Genomic DNA, 15,725 nt, shown 5'->3' on the forward strand with positions numbered 1-15,725 from the left:
CCGGGAGGATCCCACATGCCGCGGAACGGCTGGGCCCCTGAGCCATGGCCGCTGAGCCTGCGCGTCTGGAGCCTGTGCTCCGCAGCGGGAGAGGCTGCGACGGTGAGAGGCCTGCGTACCGCAAAAAAAAAAAAAAAAAAAAAAAAAATGTCCAAAATCCCTTAGAAAGATGTGATGCAGGGGACTGGTGTATTACCTTTCAGTAAGGCCAGTGTAGCCACATTTTCCTTCACAGTGAACTAGACCTTTGGTTTGACACCAGATGCATAGGGGTGCCAAGATGTATGGGGAGAAAACACCCTGCATCAGGGTGCTCCGACTGCCAGGGTGTGTGGGAATGAGCTGATGAGCGGACAGTAAATTCAGACCTCCTGTCTCATGCTTACTTGAAGACACAACACTCATTGAATGACAGTGTAGACCCCTCTCCACTGCTGATAGTGTAATTTTTCCTTCACTCCTTCCTTCTGAACGTGTATAAGTTGAATTAAGATTAAGTTTAAAATGATGCAAAACTGCTTCCTTTTGTGCTTTTTAAAAAATGTATTATAATTGAGATCACGCTATGAATATAACAACACCTGCTTTTTTATGTCTTAATGTCTCAAAAGCATTTTCCCATGCCATCAAAAATTGTTCATATGACTGTGAGCATTTGAGTAATATTCCATTACTGAAATATGTCATAATTTGTCTAATCATTCCTCTTTGGACATTTACGTTGTTTAAATTTTTTGCTGTTATTCAAAATATGGTGACAAGCCATCTTTGTATATTAGTCTTACACTACGTTATAATTTCTTAGGAGTAAAATCGTCAAAGGGTGTGAACGTTTTTAAATACTCTTGAGATAGAGTGCCAGATTGTTTTCTAGGAACTTCTCAGTTGGATCTTCCACAGCACCCTCGCCAGCTTTGGGTATTCTCATGCAAAAATCATTTTTAATTTGAAAAAATTTCAGTCTTAATAACTTGACCAATACATATGAGTGATATGCTAGAGGTCAGGGATATCAGTGTCCCTTTCAACTGGAACAGAGATTTGGACTGTTTCCTCTTGAGTTGTGTGGAGTTGTGAGGAAGAACTGTCCGTGTGCCTTGCTTCCCCACCTGCGAGGCGGGGAGAATAAAGCACTGTTGCCACTTGTGGCCACTTGGGTTATGAGCTGCATGGGTCCACGATGCCACCAACACAGTGATGTGGGGGCCTGGAGTTGTGCATCTCCATGGCCCTGCAGAGGGTAGTGTTGGGATTCAAAGAGTTTAAAATGTAAAAAGCTCCTCAGGAATTCCCTATCCCATGGTTAGGACGCGGGACGCTTTCACTGTCGGGGCCCGGGTTCAATCCCTGGTCGCAGAACTAAGTTCCTGCAAGCTGCACGGCACAGCCAAAAAAAAGTGAAAAGCTCCTAAAACTCTTTGACACTTGGTTTTAGTCAATTTTGGCTGTTATTATGGTTGGAGAGTGGAAATATGAGTGATTTTTAACTTTTCTCTATGCTTTCCTTTATTTTCTATGTTTTCTGTAGTTGACGTGCTATTTTTTATCAATAGATAGATATATCTGTGTATTATATATCATATGTCTACATATCATAATATTACATGTGTTATATTGTACTTAGAAGAATCTAGACAAAGTACTCATCCAATGGGAGAAATTGGGGGGGAAGAGGGAAGATGCCATTTAACAGGTCGGGAAGATGAGGTCTTGGCTCTCTCACATTGCCTAGCAAAACAAGCACTCAAATATTTATAGATATGGTTGAGTACTTAATATTTATCTCTACACTAATAATGTCGACAATAGCAACCAATACCAGATTCGTTGGAGCTACACAAATAGGCGGTGACAAAATAATGTATTGACCTATTAGAACATAACATGTTTTAATGTGTTCATATCAGATTAATATGAGGACTTAAAAAAAAAATCTGATAGCTGCACGGTAATTTAAAACTTCAAGAAGTAAGTTGAATGCCAAATAACAAACCTTCTGATCATATGTTTAAGATTCAAGATGTAAAAGAAAATCCCACACGAACATTGAACTTTTGTAGCATTCAGCTAAGTGACAAAGAGTGTACCTTGGTGCATGGAACTCTTGTGATGGGGTTTTCTTTAAGGAACAAAAATCTCCACCTAGGAGATACATCCTACAGTAGGGTTGTTTCCCAAATCAGGCTGTTTCAAGTAACATATGAAACGGCGTATGGCTGTCCCTACCATCCCAAAGCAAATGTTTGTTTTGTTGCAGTGATGGAAACATTTCCATTGGTGAAGCAAATATTTAGAGCTGAAAGAAACATTTGGGCAGCCAGGATGTGTCAAAATAGAACAGATGCCTGCCTTTTAAAAACACAATTAAAAAAAAAAAAAGCCACCTTGTACTTGGCTGCTGGTGGTACAGCCACAGTGGGTTAAGCAAGAAATTAGATACTGCGGATGTCATTCTAATCCCAGCTCCTGAGTAGTCTCTGCACCTATTTCTGTCTTGGTTTTTCTCCTCCAGAAAATGGGGATAACCATTCTAAGTGATTTTGTTCACGATTAAGGTTTTTTTTCTCCCTCCACTTATTTTCTTTGTTCTTAAAAATTAATTTATTCTTTTGAATCAGAAGTATGTTCACATGGGACACAGTTCATAAGAATATACAGTGAAAAGTCTGCCTTCAGTCTGTGTCCCCAGCTACCAGTCTCCTCTCCATCTGGGACCAGCATTACCTGTTTCTCGTCTGTCTTTATTTTATGCATGTACACACAACTACATAGATGTGTTTGTGTGTGTGCATACATAGATTCTTTTATTTAACACAGAGGTCCCATGTACCCTTCACCTAGCTTTCCCCATGTTCCATATGTCCTTTTCGTTTTTCCTCGTCTTTGAGGTGGTTGGTTCTAAGAGTTTGCTTATTTAAAATGTGCTGTGTCAGGTAGCAGAGTGGGGAGCAGGCATGTCAGGACACTCTCTCGTGATCCCTCCAGAGCAGTAAAAAGAGCGCTGTGTTGGGAGTCCGGTTCTGCCCCTGGGCTCACCATGGCTGTGAGTAAAGTCACTGCTCCTCTGCATGTTCTCTTATCTTGATCTGTAAAACAGAAGGAAAGGAAAACAGAACACGAGATAGACTAGATGAGCTTCAACTTTTCTTTCAGATCTGAATTACTTTGGTTATCAAAGGTGAATTCTTCTTTTTCTTTAAAAAAACTTCACTGCCTCTTCTAAAAGGAGCAAGTTTCAAGTATAGTTAAAGGTATATATTTGCTTGGCTTTCCCACATATGTACAACCATACATTTGGCTTTCCTGGCCTTTGGCATTCAAGTAGCAGTGATTCCTGATTATCCGACTCTTCAGTCTTTAAGACACAGTTCCTTTCCCTAGGGCTTGTCCACTGCACTGTGGGAAGGGCTGACTTCCCTGCCTGTTGCCAAGGACCCTGCAGGGTTAGACGCTGCTGTCCGGGACAGCCGACAGCAGTGTTTGTCTTGCCTTGGAATTGATGATCAAATATGAGGAGCAACTCCTCTTTGTTTTTAATTTAGCAGAGAGGGATTAAAAGGAAAAAAAAAAACCTTTAGACTATAGATGTAAAAATAGACATCACAGATGCTGATTGGAAACCCTCCCAGTCTTTCACATGAGAGATCTCAATTTGTGTTACACAGAGGGGCAGCTCACTTCTGTCTTGTTCACCAGTTATACTACTCCCCAGAGAAGCTCAATAAATTTTATGGGGAAGTTTCCTCCTTATGCGGAAGGAGCTAAGCTCAGTGAGTGTGGCTGAAATAATTTAGGGCTCCAAGGGAGTCAGTCTACCTTGTAGAGTAACGTATTGGAAGTAAATGTGCAAAAACTTTTGATCTTGGTTGATTTGGCCATGTCATTGATAGTACTGGGCCTGGCTTCTGTGACCCCATCCTGTCTGATTTGGAATAAAACTGCTCCCTAGAACTTGCATTTAGTTCTCTGTTAAAATCGTCCTTCTGCATGCTTCACTGGTAGTAGCTGCGGAGCTTGCCTGCTGATCTGCCGTTTTCACCACTAACCCTTTGAAACCTGCGAACTTGGACTTGGCTGAGTTTACATCTCTCTTCTGCCTCTCTGAGCGGCACAGAGATCCTCTCCCACTGACATTAGGAAAGCAGAGCTGCCTTCTCTTTTAGACTGACGGTGGACCAAGCCTGGCTGGTTGCTCCGTCTCTGAGCTAGCAGTGCAGTACATTTTGCGCTGGCTTTTTACTCGGGTGATTTATACTCGACGTGGCTGGGTGATATCCAGTGTCCTTTTGTCTTTGTGTTTATTTTTCTTGCACATTTAATGTATTTAAAGGATATAGTGTCTTTATGGTCCCCTGGGATAAGGAGGGATTGGTGCAAGTTTTAATGAGAGGTTCCCGGCTCTCTGTTGAGATGAGAATTACATTCTTGATTAGATATCTTTCTTTCCTTAGGTGGCAGGAGGCAGTGTTTTGCTGCCTTTCTTTTTATTATTTATTTATTTATTTATTTATTTATTTATTTATTGGCTGCGTTGGGTCTTCGTTGCTGCACACGGGCTCTCTCTAGTTGAGGCGAGCGGGTGTCTACGCTTCGTTGCCGTGTGCAGGCTTCTCATTGCGGTGGCTTCTCTTGTTGCGGAGCACGGGCTTCAGTAGTTGTGAGGATGGGCTTAGTTGCTCCGCGGCATGTGGGATCTTCCCGGACCAGGGCTCGAACCCGTGTCCCCTGCATTGGCAGGCGGACTCTTAACCACTGTGCTACCAGGGAAGTCCCTGCTGCTTTTTGAAATAGCATTTCTGTCTAACGATTTTTAGAAGGATACTGAGAGGACATTCTGTTTCAGGGCATCATCAACAACTTTTTCTCCTGTTGTTTGAACTTCCTTATTTAAGGAGAGGGGAGAGTGTCAAGTCTTGTTCTTGAATTTACATATCAACATCAAGATGGTGGGAACCGGGCCCCACCATCAGATCAATTTTTATAAAAACTCATTCAGGGTGATGATATTTGGAACTAGTTTTCTCAAAAACTGTTTTTGCTGCTTGGGAATAGTCAGCAGAGAAGAAAGCATTTGGCTTATTTGCTTAATATTTTAACCAAGTGAATTAGGTTGGGGGGCTGGGGGGAGGGGATAAGAAAGTGGGTGGGGGAGGCCCCATAAACAAGGCGATATATAATATTTTTTTTGTTCTCCTTTTAAATAAATACCGATCAGCTTTATGTTCAGAGACAATAGGAGCCGTTGGCTTAAATTTGCAGTTTACTGTATTTATGGCTGTAATATCAAGGTGCTGCCGTCGTAATTTCATGCCCCAATGAGAAGAGCAAGGTCGAAGCAAATGCTTCCATCGGCATCTGCTAACACACTAACTCATAAACAAGGCCCGGCTGGATCAGGTGGCACGGAATAATACAGGCTAATGAAATACAGCACAGCTTTCCATTACTGTTAGTTTTTACAGTGTCGTCATTACGTGTAATTTATGTTTAAAAAATTCAATTTTATACAAGGCACTGGGAAATAGGGGTCTACAGGTCATCCAACGACTTTTAGAGGCTCTGAGAGTCCTTATTGTACTCCACTGTTCCAACAAAATGTTAATAAAATAAAATAAAAATACTTTTTCCCTTTCCCCTCCCCTAACCTTTTCTGAGAGAGTTGATTTTTCTTTTAATTTGGGGAGTATTTTTAGCCAGCTGTCTTCTCTGCCTCATCTCCTCCCAGAGTGCCTGGGTAGATAACTAGCTGTGTTCCGAGAGAGGTGACCCCTGCTCAGTCTCCCTGCGTCCCAGATGACTCTCCCAAGTCCTGTAAATAGAGGGACTGCGACGGGGCGGGGGAGGAAGACGGCCGAGTGGCCAGCCCATAACTGCTGCCCGTTGCCACTGGCCCTCTGGCCCTGTTCCCTAGTCCCCGTCAGACTCCACATTTTTATTATAATACTCGGACTGGGCCCGAAGGTGCTGTCAGGCGTTCATCACCTTGCTTATATCCAAACTATTCCTAACCCTGCTGTCCTGCTGGTTGTTTGACCTGAGGGATACAGAGAACGCTGCTGTCTGCTGTCATCCCTCTTTCTTCTTCCCCTGCATGGAGCCAGGCCCTGGGGCAGTGCCCAGTGGTCACTGGGGAGAGCGTTGAGGCTCCTTATTCTGAGAAGCCCTTGCACCGCCAGTCCCACAGAAAAAAGCCCTTCCCGGTGCCCGGTTTGTCTGAGCTGAGTGCTGGGAAAGGACCCAGCGGCACTGTGAGCCAGTTGGCTGCAGCTTACACAGTCAACTGGTTTGGTTTTGTTTGCATTTTAACAGAAATCTTTAAACAATTTTGTTTATCTTCTGAAGGATAAAAATAAGCAGGTGTGGCAGCCCCGAGGCCTCTGACTTCAGCTGCTGCAGCGGTAACACGGGGCTTTATTAATCAATAGAATGTAGCTCTCTTGTTTCTGTTCTTTTAAAAGAATCCCACCCTGGAGAAAGTGATGGAAGAGAAGTCCTTGGCCCAGCATCTACACAGGGGCAGTCTCCTGGGAAAGGGAACTGTTTGGAGAAGTAGATTCCAGAGAACCGAGGGAACTAGAAGTCCGTCCTGGCTCCGGGTCTCCGTCTGCACGGCTCCCTTTGAATTGAGCGCAGCTTTGCAGATCAGGCAGCTGTGGTCTTAAAGGTGAAATGATAGAGGCAGGCGTCCTGCTCCGTCTGCTCACCTTGGACACGTCCCCTCGGCCGTTTCTCCTCCTCCTGAGTAAAGCTAGTGAGTGGATGGAATAACCGAGCAGGACTTTCTTAGTTTTGCTCTCTATCAATAACATAGTTTAATTGTCAATGTCACAGACTGGGGGAGGGGCTGGTAGCTCCTGGAATCACCAAGTAGCAGAACTGAAGTTACTGTGAGAACATCTAAATGCAAAGTGCTAGTGCTAAAAGAAAATTTTAGGCTTTATTAAAATTGGCTAATTCTTCCAAAGGCAGCAGCTAAAGGACATGTGAGGCAGGGATGGGAGGGGAGGAGGTTTGCCTGCCACAGGACGGTGACACCCTTTCCTCCTGTCTCTTCTCTGCTCAGCCCTTGCTCAAGTCCCTCTGCGCTTAGATTGCAGATAGCAATCAACTGGAAGGAAGTATGTGTGTCTAATTTGCATGAGATTATTTAAAACAAAAAAAAAAAAGGTCTGCATTAGTCAGGGTGATGGTAAACAACGCAAAGAGCTGCCTTTTATAATATAGCCTGTGCCTCAGCTTTCAGAGCCAAATATAATTCACTTACAATTGGCAGTTTCCTTTATTATTCCTTTTAACCTTTTGGATTCTGCAAGGTCTCAATCTAAGTTCTCCACTGTTTATCTCAGTGGGGGTGGGTGGGAACCTGGCTGTCTTATGTGTGGGCCCTAAGGCAGTACCCCATCCCTAAAGGCAGGGTCCGTTCAGCGCCAGGGGCTGGTGATGGGGTAGATAACCTGCTATGTTCTGAGAGGAATGACACTCCACCCCACCTCAGGTTCTGTGAGTCCCAGGTGAACCACTTGAGTCTTGTAGAGTCAATCTTCCCGAAGCTGGGGACACTCCAGAGGAAAAGGCCACTAAGGGAAGCGTAGGCACCAGTCTGTGAGAGGCCTTTGGATTTATTTGATTAGAATATTAGAAGGAGATGAGGTCGCTCTACCCTTGTCACTCTGATAGTGTTCAAAAAGTTGTCCAGGTGTCATTTGCAAATAGGACCCAGGTGTTAGGTTCCTGTGTTATTTTGGAATAGCCCCAAAGCAGCATTCACTGGCTCTTACCTATGGATGGGGTGCCGGTGCGGGGGGTGGCTGGGGGAAGACAAGTTAGTCCTCATATTTTCTTTAACAAGATTGAAGACTTTAGGCATCAATTTGATGTGTTGTAACTCTGTGCTGTAGTGGGAAGTCACCAGGCTGGGGTTTCATCTGGCATCACCAGGCTTTTACTAGTATGATTTGAGGCATAGTTTTCACCCTCCTTAGCCCTCAGTTTTTTGGTTTTTGTTTTTTAATCTGTTAAATAAGGGCAATGGCTAGGATAATGGCCCGGCTCTGAAATTATCTTATTCAGTGAGATCGTTAAAATGCTTATTTTTTTAAAAAAGAAGAAGAGTGATTCATTTTCTATAACTAAATCAAAATCCTGACTCTCCAGAGAACTAGGGATATCAGAATTCCAGCCAATGTAAATTTAGAGCATCAAATGATAAGGTCTGTATAAAACAAGAGCTTGGAAGGAAGTGCTGATGCCCTTTAAACCGGGGCTTCACTAGTGGGCTTGGCTGCAATAATGCAAGGAACGTGTTTTATTAAGAAAATAGGCTTCGTAAAAGCTCAGGGCCAGAGGGCAGGACAGTGGTCAGGGAGTCCTGTCCCTTTAACCAGCTCCAGCTCTCAGGGCTGCAGCACAGCCTGTAACTTGCCGTGTATTTCCCCAGCGTTAAACATTATCGTACTTGTTTATATTTGAAAGAGCCAAAAGGGAAAATGAGAATGCAACCGAATGCTCCTTTTGGGAAAATTATCCTCATTTGCAGCCAGTGGCTGACAAGGCACACGAACCACCAGGTTTATGAAGTCCCATTGTGTACCAGTGACCAGCAGCTCGTGCTGACGCCGCATGTGCCACTGTCTTCTTTCGTGGCTGATTATGACTGGTTAAAACCATGTCTTTCCTACTAGAACTCTGAAAGGGGTTCCCCTTTCTACCGAGGAGTGACTGGCGGTCAGTACCCGGGCTGGAGCCTGGGAGGCACTCGCTCAGCGAAGCGTGTTCTCTGTGTTTGCCCGGCTCGTCTGTCTGTCCTGCCCCTGTCCTTGGGAGGTGACATCACAGTAAAGCGGTCCTTTTGCAGCAAGCTGGGGGCTTAGGGAGGAGGAACGTCCCCTGGCTAGCCCCACGTATTCAAATTCAGCTCTTGTTTTTGAAGGTGCCAAGCGCCAGTAAATGATCCTCTTTGCCCCCTGCCAGCCTCTCCTCTGCCCCGTCAGTCTGTTGAGAGGATGGTGCGCTTGCTCGGGCGACCCAGCAGCACTGAGACTCCACGGAGGTGTGGCCTTGCCCACCACTGGCGGGCTCTGTCCTGTGCTGAGGGCAAAGAGGGAAAGGGATGCAGTGTTAAGTGGGGGAGGGACCTTGAGTGCTCGGTGCAGAGAGGAGAAGAGAGGGTCCAGGGCCATTTAGAATAGTTCAGGAATTCTCCCTTGACCACTTGTGGTGGGGCATGAAGAGTTTGAGGGGCGGCTGCAGCCAACTCACATGCCAGCGTGGTGTGGGGCAGTGCTGTGCTTAGAGCATTAATGGGCTCCGCCGGCTAGCCCCTTGGCACAGAGCTCGAGGCACCATGCTTCGGGAGATGCTGACCCTCGGAGCCTCCTTGTACTTCACTACCCCCCAGGGACAGATAGACCATGCTGCGGGCCTCTAATGGAGAGCTGCCGGCCCGATGTGGAAGAGCTCTTGGCTCTAGTTTAAAAGTTCTGTGTTGTGGCTGGACTGGATGTCGGGATTCCCAGAACAGCTCAGGCCGGCCAGAGTGCTCTTTTGCAGAGACTAGCAGTGACCTCCCACCTGCTTCTCCCAGTCGCAGCGCCTGGAGCACTTTTGTGCACACGGTTGCTTCCCCTGCGACACAGAGCTGCCCTGTGGGGAAGTCTCTCTCACACCTGCGCGCCAGTCCTCGTGCAGATGCTTTGGATTGGTCAGTGCCCTCATCCTCTTCCCCAAGAGCTGGCGTCCCTGGTCTGCCTCCGACCTGTTGAAATATTCCAGCTGTGCGCCCACTGGAAATGTCATCTTCCTGGGTTTTTCACTTGCCTTTTATTCCTTCTTGGGCGAAGCCTCTCCGCATGTCATAGCCACTGCAGATGGCGCCCTGCAATTTCCTGATGTCCCAAGTGCACTGTGGTTTAGACTGTTGGGAGGATTTTTTTAAAAAAAGGAAAAAGAAAAACTAGCCAAAGGCGATATAGGCAGCCTATGATAGTCTAGAGTAATAATCATCTGAAAGTTTGGGCCTGGCCTTGTTTTGATCTATTTTCTTGTTTTATTTTCTTCTTTACAGTCTATATCCCATTCATACTAATCACAGTCAGTCCTGATTTTTCTTTTTATTTCTGCATTTGTCATAAAATAAAGCAAATTATTCCCGTCTTCAGAAACGATCTAGACTAATTAGTCGTCTCACCCAATAATTAGTTTTTTGTTTCCCTGTCTGTTTTCATGCATTATTGTTAGTTTTTTCCCCTCTTTTTTTTTTTTAACACCATTACAGATTAAAATGAGCCACATTTGCAGTTGATGGTATCTGTTTTCGGGGAAGAATGGAGAATTGCAGTACAGAGAGACTTCAAAAGCAGCAATAAACTCAAGGATAAATTAAGGAAATTGAATGAGCCACATTTGGAAGCAGTGTTGAGGCTAATATTCTGTCGCTTAAGGTTAAATTGCAGCTGAGAGAGGTTCCAGAGAATCCGAAATCGGGGAAGCAACTTACCAGGATGCTAGGCGTCCTGTGACTCTAAGGTCTTTTCTCAAATGATTTCATTGCAGCCATGGACATTGGCAAAAGGTACTCACCAGCAATTATGTCCTCTTATCCCCCAGGGCTGACGGATGAAGAGATTGCCTTGGCTTTCCAGCAGTCGGGCACGGCTGCCGATGAGCCTGCGTCCTTGGGCCCAGCCACACAGGTGGTTCCTGTCCAGCCCCCTCACGTCATTTCGCAGCCATATAGTAAGTCACCCGCTCAAACTCTGGCTTTAACCTTGACTGGGATTCAGGACTGTGGCCAAAGGGCAGCGCTTCACGTCTCCCAGAGTCAGCAAGCGTGGGGCGGGGGGGTGGGGACACTGGGAGTAGGAGATGGCTCTTGGGTTTTTCCAGAGGAGTATGACACACCCAAATCCTCTTCTAGATGAACTTCTAAGTATGTGACAAAGGTTTAAGACACAAGGTACCAGAATAAATGAGTTTATTGTATTGTTTCAAGTATTTTGGTTTCAAGCAGGAATCTGTAAAAGTATTTATTGGTTCAGTTTCCGTTTTCTTATATCAATGCTTTTTGCATGTTACTGTTTCACTAATAAGAACATAAACATCTGATTTATGGGTGTGTTCTTGTTTGGTCAGTGAAATAACTTGTCTCCTAGTTTTATCTTTTAAAGTTAATATTAGTAGATTTAGGCTAGCCTTCCTCGCCCCACCCTCCTTTTCTTCCTTCCTTCCTTCCTTCCTTCCTTCCTTCCTTCCTTCCTTCCTTGTCCTGGCTATACCATGTATATTTATGTAGTGGCAATCTGTTAGAGAATTTCACATTAAACGTGAAGGTCATTTTTGAATGCAGCTTTTAATTATTACATGAGAACATGACCCATGAGAGGTTTTTGTTGTTTTTAAATGAAAGCTGCTTTTAGCAATAAAGCTTCTTTAAGCTAGTAATAAATGTACACTTCCAAAATACAGGCAGAACTCCTTCTTTAAGTCACTTATGAAAAACCTAAAAAGGTTAAAATTGACTCCACAGCAATGGAAAATTGCTCAGTTTTGTATGTTTAACATAAGACTTCAGCCTTGGATCTGCTGTCTTTCAAAATGCCTTTTCTGTAATTGTCTTCATTTTAATGGTCTATCTCTGAAGTTTTCTTTTTTTCAAAACATGATTTTAAAGTGTCAGATATCAGATTTTAAAAGGCGCAATTTAAAATGCCAGACTTGTTTTGATCCCTACCACGAGGCCTGGAACTGCCTTCTTGGCCCCCACTTCACCGTCCTTCCCACAGCAGGGAAGTGCAGTCTTCCGTATAGACAGCGCGGGGGCCAGGCAGTAGGTTAGAATCTGCTCTGTGTGTCACAGGTCTCATTTAGATATCACCTTTCTTTTGCTCTCTGGAAAAGGCTGAATGGGTGAGGCCAGGTAGCACGAACTCAAGTTGATCTCATCCGTGGTCGCCTTGTCTAACCAAACCACTGGTGTCGTGTGACCTCTGAGACCAGTGCTCAGTGATGAGCCTTGTACTGGGGCTGCTGAGTCAGTGGCAGCTATTTGTCAGCCTGGGACTCATTCTTGGTCCTGGCTGACATTCTTTTCGATCCATTGTGTTGCTTTGGGTCACTAAACATAGTCTCTGTGTTTCTTTTAAACCAAAGGCTAAGTCTCCACACTTTTTCTTCAGGTGTGTCCTTGGGCCCAGGGTTTGATGGGATTTGTTGAGGACGGACAGTGGCCGCTGGGGTGCAGAATTTTCTAAAATGCACATCTGTTCTATTCCAGCTGTTTCCTCCATGGCTTAATACCAAACAGGTCTCTCCGCTACTTGGAAACTTCTTGCTCAGAACAAATTGTTCTGTTGGTCACAGAGTTGACCTAAAGCATCATGCGTTTGCCTACTTTCAGTGGGCACAAAGGGTTAAACTGCTAGTCTTTCTGAAGAGGCAAAAGAATGGGGCTGGGGGGGGGGCGCGATTCAGTCATTTAAATCACTCTCCTGCCCAGATCTCTCTGAGAAGAAGCATTAGCATTACGCGTTTAGGTATTTAGGTAGGAGTATTTTTAAGAGTCTCCCAGCCCTAAAAATAAAATACATCTTCATAGAGACAGACTCCTTCCTGCTTTGACGCTAGTATAAAAACAATGGTAATGGTAATTTTAAATACCTGGAGTTTTTTAGTTGTCACCCTCGAGCTTCATTCTTCTTGTACCGTTACCCTGCTCCTCTCAGCTTGGGGGTGACTCTACCTCTTCACTTCTGTACTTTTGCCAAGAGGTGTCAAAACTACTCCAAAAAAAAAAAAAGCTTGATTTTGATTAATATAGAGAAACAAGACTTTGCCTGATAATAAAACTGATAAATGACATTTGAATTACTTGTAGCGGTAATTTATTACATAAAATATCTTTTATTTGACATGCGATTAGTTGCTGGAAGCATCACTCAATCTGACTAGTTTAAACATGCTCTAAAATGAACCCCAGTAAAAACCAGGGCTGTCTGCTGCTGGCGTTATGAAATATACTAATCCTGGAGTGAGGAAAAAAATCTGACTTTAAGTATTTAAATGATTAATTGGGTTTATATATTTTTTTTTACCTTTCTAACCCCCTTAATTACAAGCAAACTCAGGGGAGTTTCTCAACTAGGTGTGCAATCTGCATGCTTATCACCGAGGCATTGTCTGCGTCCTGGGAGGGATTTATGGCCTCCGTTCATGTGTGTTCCTGCAGATTTTACATCTGGAGCTCGGGCAGCCCTTTCCTTCCCATTTCTTGGCTTTTTAAGGACATTCCATCTCTGAGCCCAAGCCTAGAAAATGGGATTTTCTGGGCTCAGCCCCAAATGCTCATGTCTCCAGGAAGGGTGGATTTTCCGAGACCACCCCTGGGAGGCCAGTGCTCGGGGATCGTCACCTCTGGACTTGCCCGCCCTCCTGCTTGGTGGCAGGTGTCCCACTCGGTGCCTCTTTTGATGTCTCTGCTTTTTGGTGAATGTGGTTGACCTTGAGATGTTAGTGAATGCCAGCATCAGCAAAGAGAACATGGAGACCTAGCAGAAATGGTACCAGTTCATCACTGTTTATTAAGAACCTGCTATATGCTCAGTACAGTATCATGAGAGATTCAAAACATGATCTTTAAGAATCTTACAGGCTCTCTGGGAGAGATAAGATAAACTCTTAAGAAAAAGATAATAATATAAGACATTGTGATTTAATGCCAAAATTAATTATACAGACAAGAAACTCCACAGGAATACAGAAAAGAGAAAAATTAATGTGGGCTCGAGAAGTCAGAGAAGGCTTTGTGAAAGTGGGAGGAGGTTGACACCAGGGGAAGCTTGGTGTCACCTGGTGTGAGAATAAACCAGAGTTGTCAGGGCTTAAAAGAAAGTCGGGTAGAGCTCAGGAAAAGTCAGGCCGGGATGCAAGAGGAAATTTGACATCTTCTGTTTCTCGTTTTGGTTTCCTTTTGTTCGACTTTGAAGCAGGAATCAGTGTGTGTGTCTATGTGCAGAGCCTAACACAGTCCTGAACTAAAGTCCTTGTAAATGCTTGACTGATTCATTCATTCTAAGATGACTTTTCTTCTTTCCTTCCAGAGAGACAAGAAAGCAAGGTAGCTTTGAAATACAGGCAAGGCCAGTGCGAATTTTGTACTATAATAATTTTTCTTAGGCTTAAATATCCACCCCCCCCCCGCCACTGTCTTTGGTAAACAGTTTAGGCTTTTTCAAAGACTGACCTACAGCTTCAGTTGCCTCTTCTTAAAATAGGATGTAAATGTCTGAGGTTGGTGAAAGGCTTTGACATTTCATTAGAAATCCTGAGAGAGTGTTGTGTGTTCTTTCTCAGTTTGTTTCTCTTCTGGCCCTGTTTAGTAACATAAACTTTCCCTTGATTGTCTTAGGTCTCTGAGGGAGCATTGATTACTGAACGCCTGCTGTGTGCCAGGCACTGTGCCGGACCCCTGGGATGGGACGATTAAGGCCTGGCTGGTCTCTGTCTCCAGCCCTCCTGTCCAGTAGGAAAGACAGTTAAGGGAACACAGCAGTGCTATGAGGTCAGCCCAGGATGGTGGCACAGACAAGGTGAAGGGGCGCCTCAGAGAGCGGGAGATGCCTAACTGGACCTGGGGCATGATTGGTACAGTGACCAGACAGGATGGACCGGAGCATCCAAGCTAAAGCAAAGCCACGTGGACGTGAAACCATGTGATGGTCAGAGCGGCTGCAACATGGGATAGGAGTGTCAGAAGACACGACCTGAGGGAGGTGGCTGCCACGTCATCACCCTGACGGAGGACAGTCAAAATCACATGGCTTTTTTACTTTGAAATGCATTGTGTAATTATTTTTGAGGCTGTATTACCTATTTGACTGTATTATTCTTAGACTAATATTAAAATTATTTGTACCATTGGAGCAGATGCTGCGTGGGGAATTAGAGAAGACATGCTGGGTGTGTGCTGGATGCGACAGGGGTCCAGATGCTCTTCCCGTAACTCCCTTTCAAATGCCTCCATTCCAACTGGGATGGAGGTTCCCCTTGCCTTGATCAGCCCCCTGCTCGCCATCACACTACACTGAAATATTTACTCACTTCCTATTAAACTGTGAGTTTCTTGAGCTCAGAGGCTTTTTTAAAAATCTATGGCCCAAGGTTCTGACTTAGCAGGTTTTCCAGAAACACTTGTTGAATGAATAAATGATGGTGGACGTGTGCTTGAGAATTGCAAGGCTGCCGAGTAATACCATCAACTCTTGGGGTTGATGCCCAGGTAGCCAGGCAGTGAGGCCTCCTGTGTGCTCTGTGTGGAGCAGGCCGCAGAAGTAGAGGACAGGCCTTGCCTCAGGAAGCCCCAGTGTAATGTAGAGGGAAGCCCCGTGCTTGGGCAGGACAGCAAAAGCTAACCCATGCCATCTTGTATGGTGTGAATGGTGAGAGCTTTCGGGAGTTAAGAACAAAGGAACCCCCAGGGTGCTGATCTCAGGCCAGACCTTCTGGAGGAAGCAGGTCCATGGAGACACCTAGAAGCTGGGGGTGGGGAGGGTGTAAGTGACTCTGGAGGTGAGTGTGAATGGAGGTGGCACTGTGAACAGCCTCTCTGTTCCCACCAAGAACTGAACGGGGAAGAATCTCTCCCGTTTCTCTCTCTCTCTCTCTCTCTCTCTCTCTCTCTCTCTCTCTCTCTCTCTCTCTCCTCCTCTCCCATTTCTCTGTCTCTTTAGCAC

General features: G+C 44.9%; 1 protein-coding gene across 4 annotated transcripts in view; it reads left to right on the forward strand.

Annotated features, from left to right (window-relative positions):
• Positions 1-6,441: 6,441 nt before the first annotated feature.
• PEX14 (peroxisomal biogenesis factor 14) overlaps positions 6,442-15,725 on the forward strand; it is a 21,514-nt gene continuing 12,230 nt past the window's right edge. The window contains exons 1-2 of one of the 4 annotated variants that reach the window (XR_003679188.2): positions 6,442-6,664; positions 10,606-10,734. Coding sequence is in view for 1 of the 4 variants with exons in the window: in XM_055083780.1 (XP_054939755.1) it covers positions 10,554-10,734 (181 nt within the window). In the remaining 3 variants the exon portion in view is untranslated. The other 3 variants (XR_003679187.2, XM_055083780.1, XR_008616940.1) reach the window with 3 other exon arrangements.

This window comes from Physeter macrocephalus, chromosome 3, assembly GCF_002837175.3.
Source record: "Physeter macrocephalus isolate SW-GA chromosome 3, ASM283717v5, whole genome shotgun sequence".
Lineage (NCBI taxonomy): Eukaryota > Metazoa > Chordata > Mammalia > Artiodactyla > Physeteridae > Physeter > Physeter macrocephalus.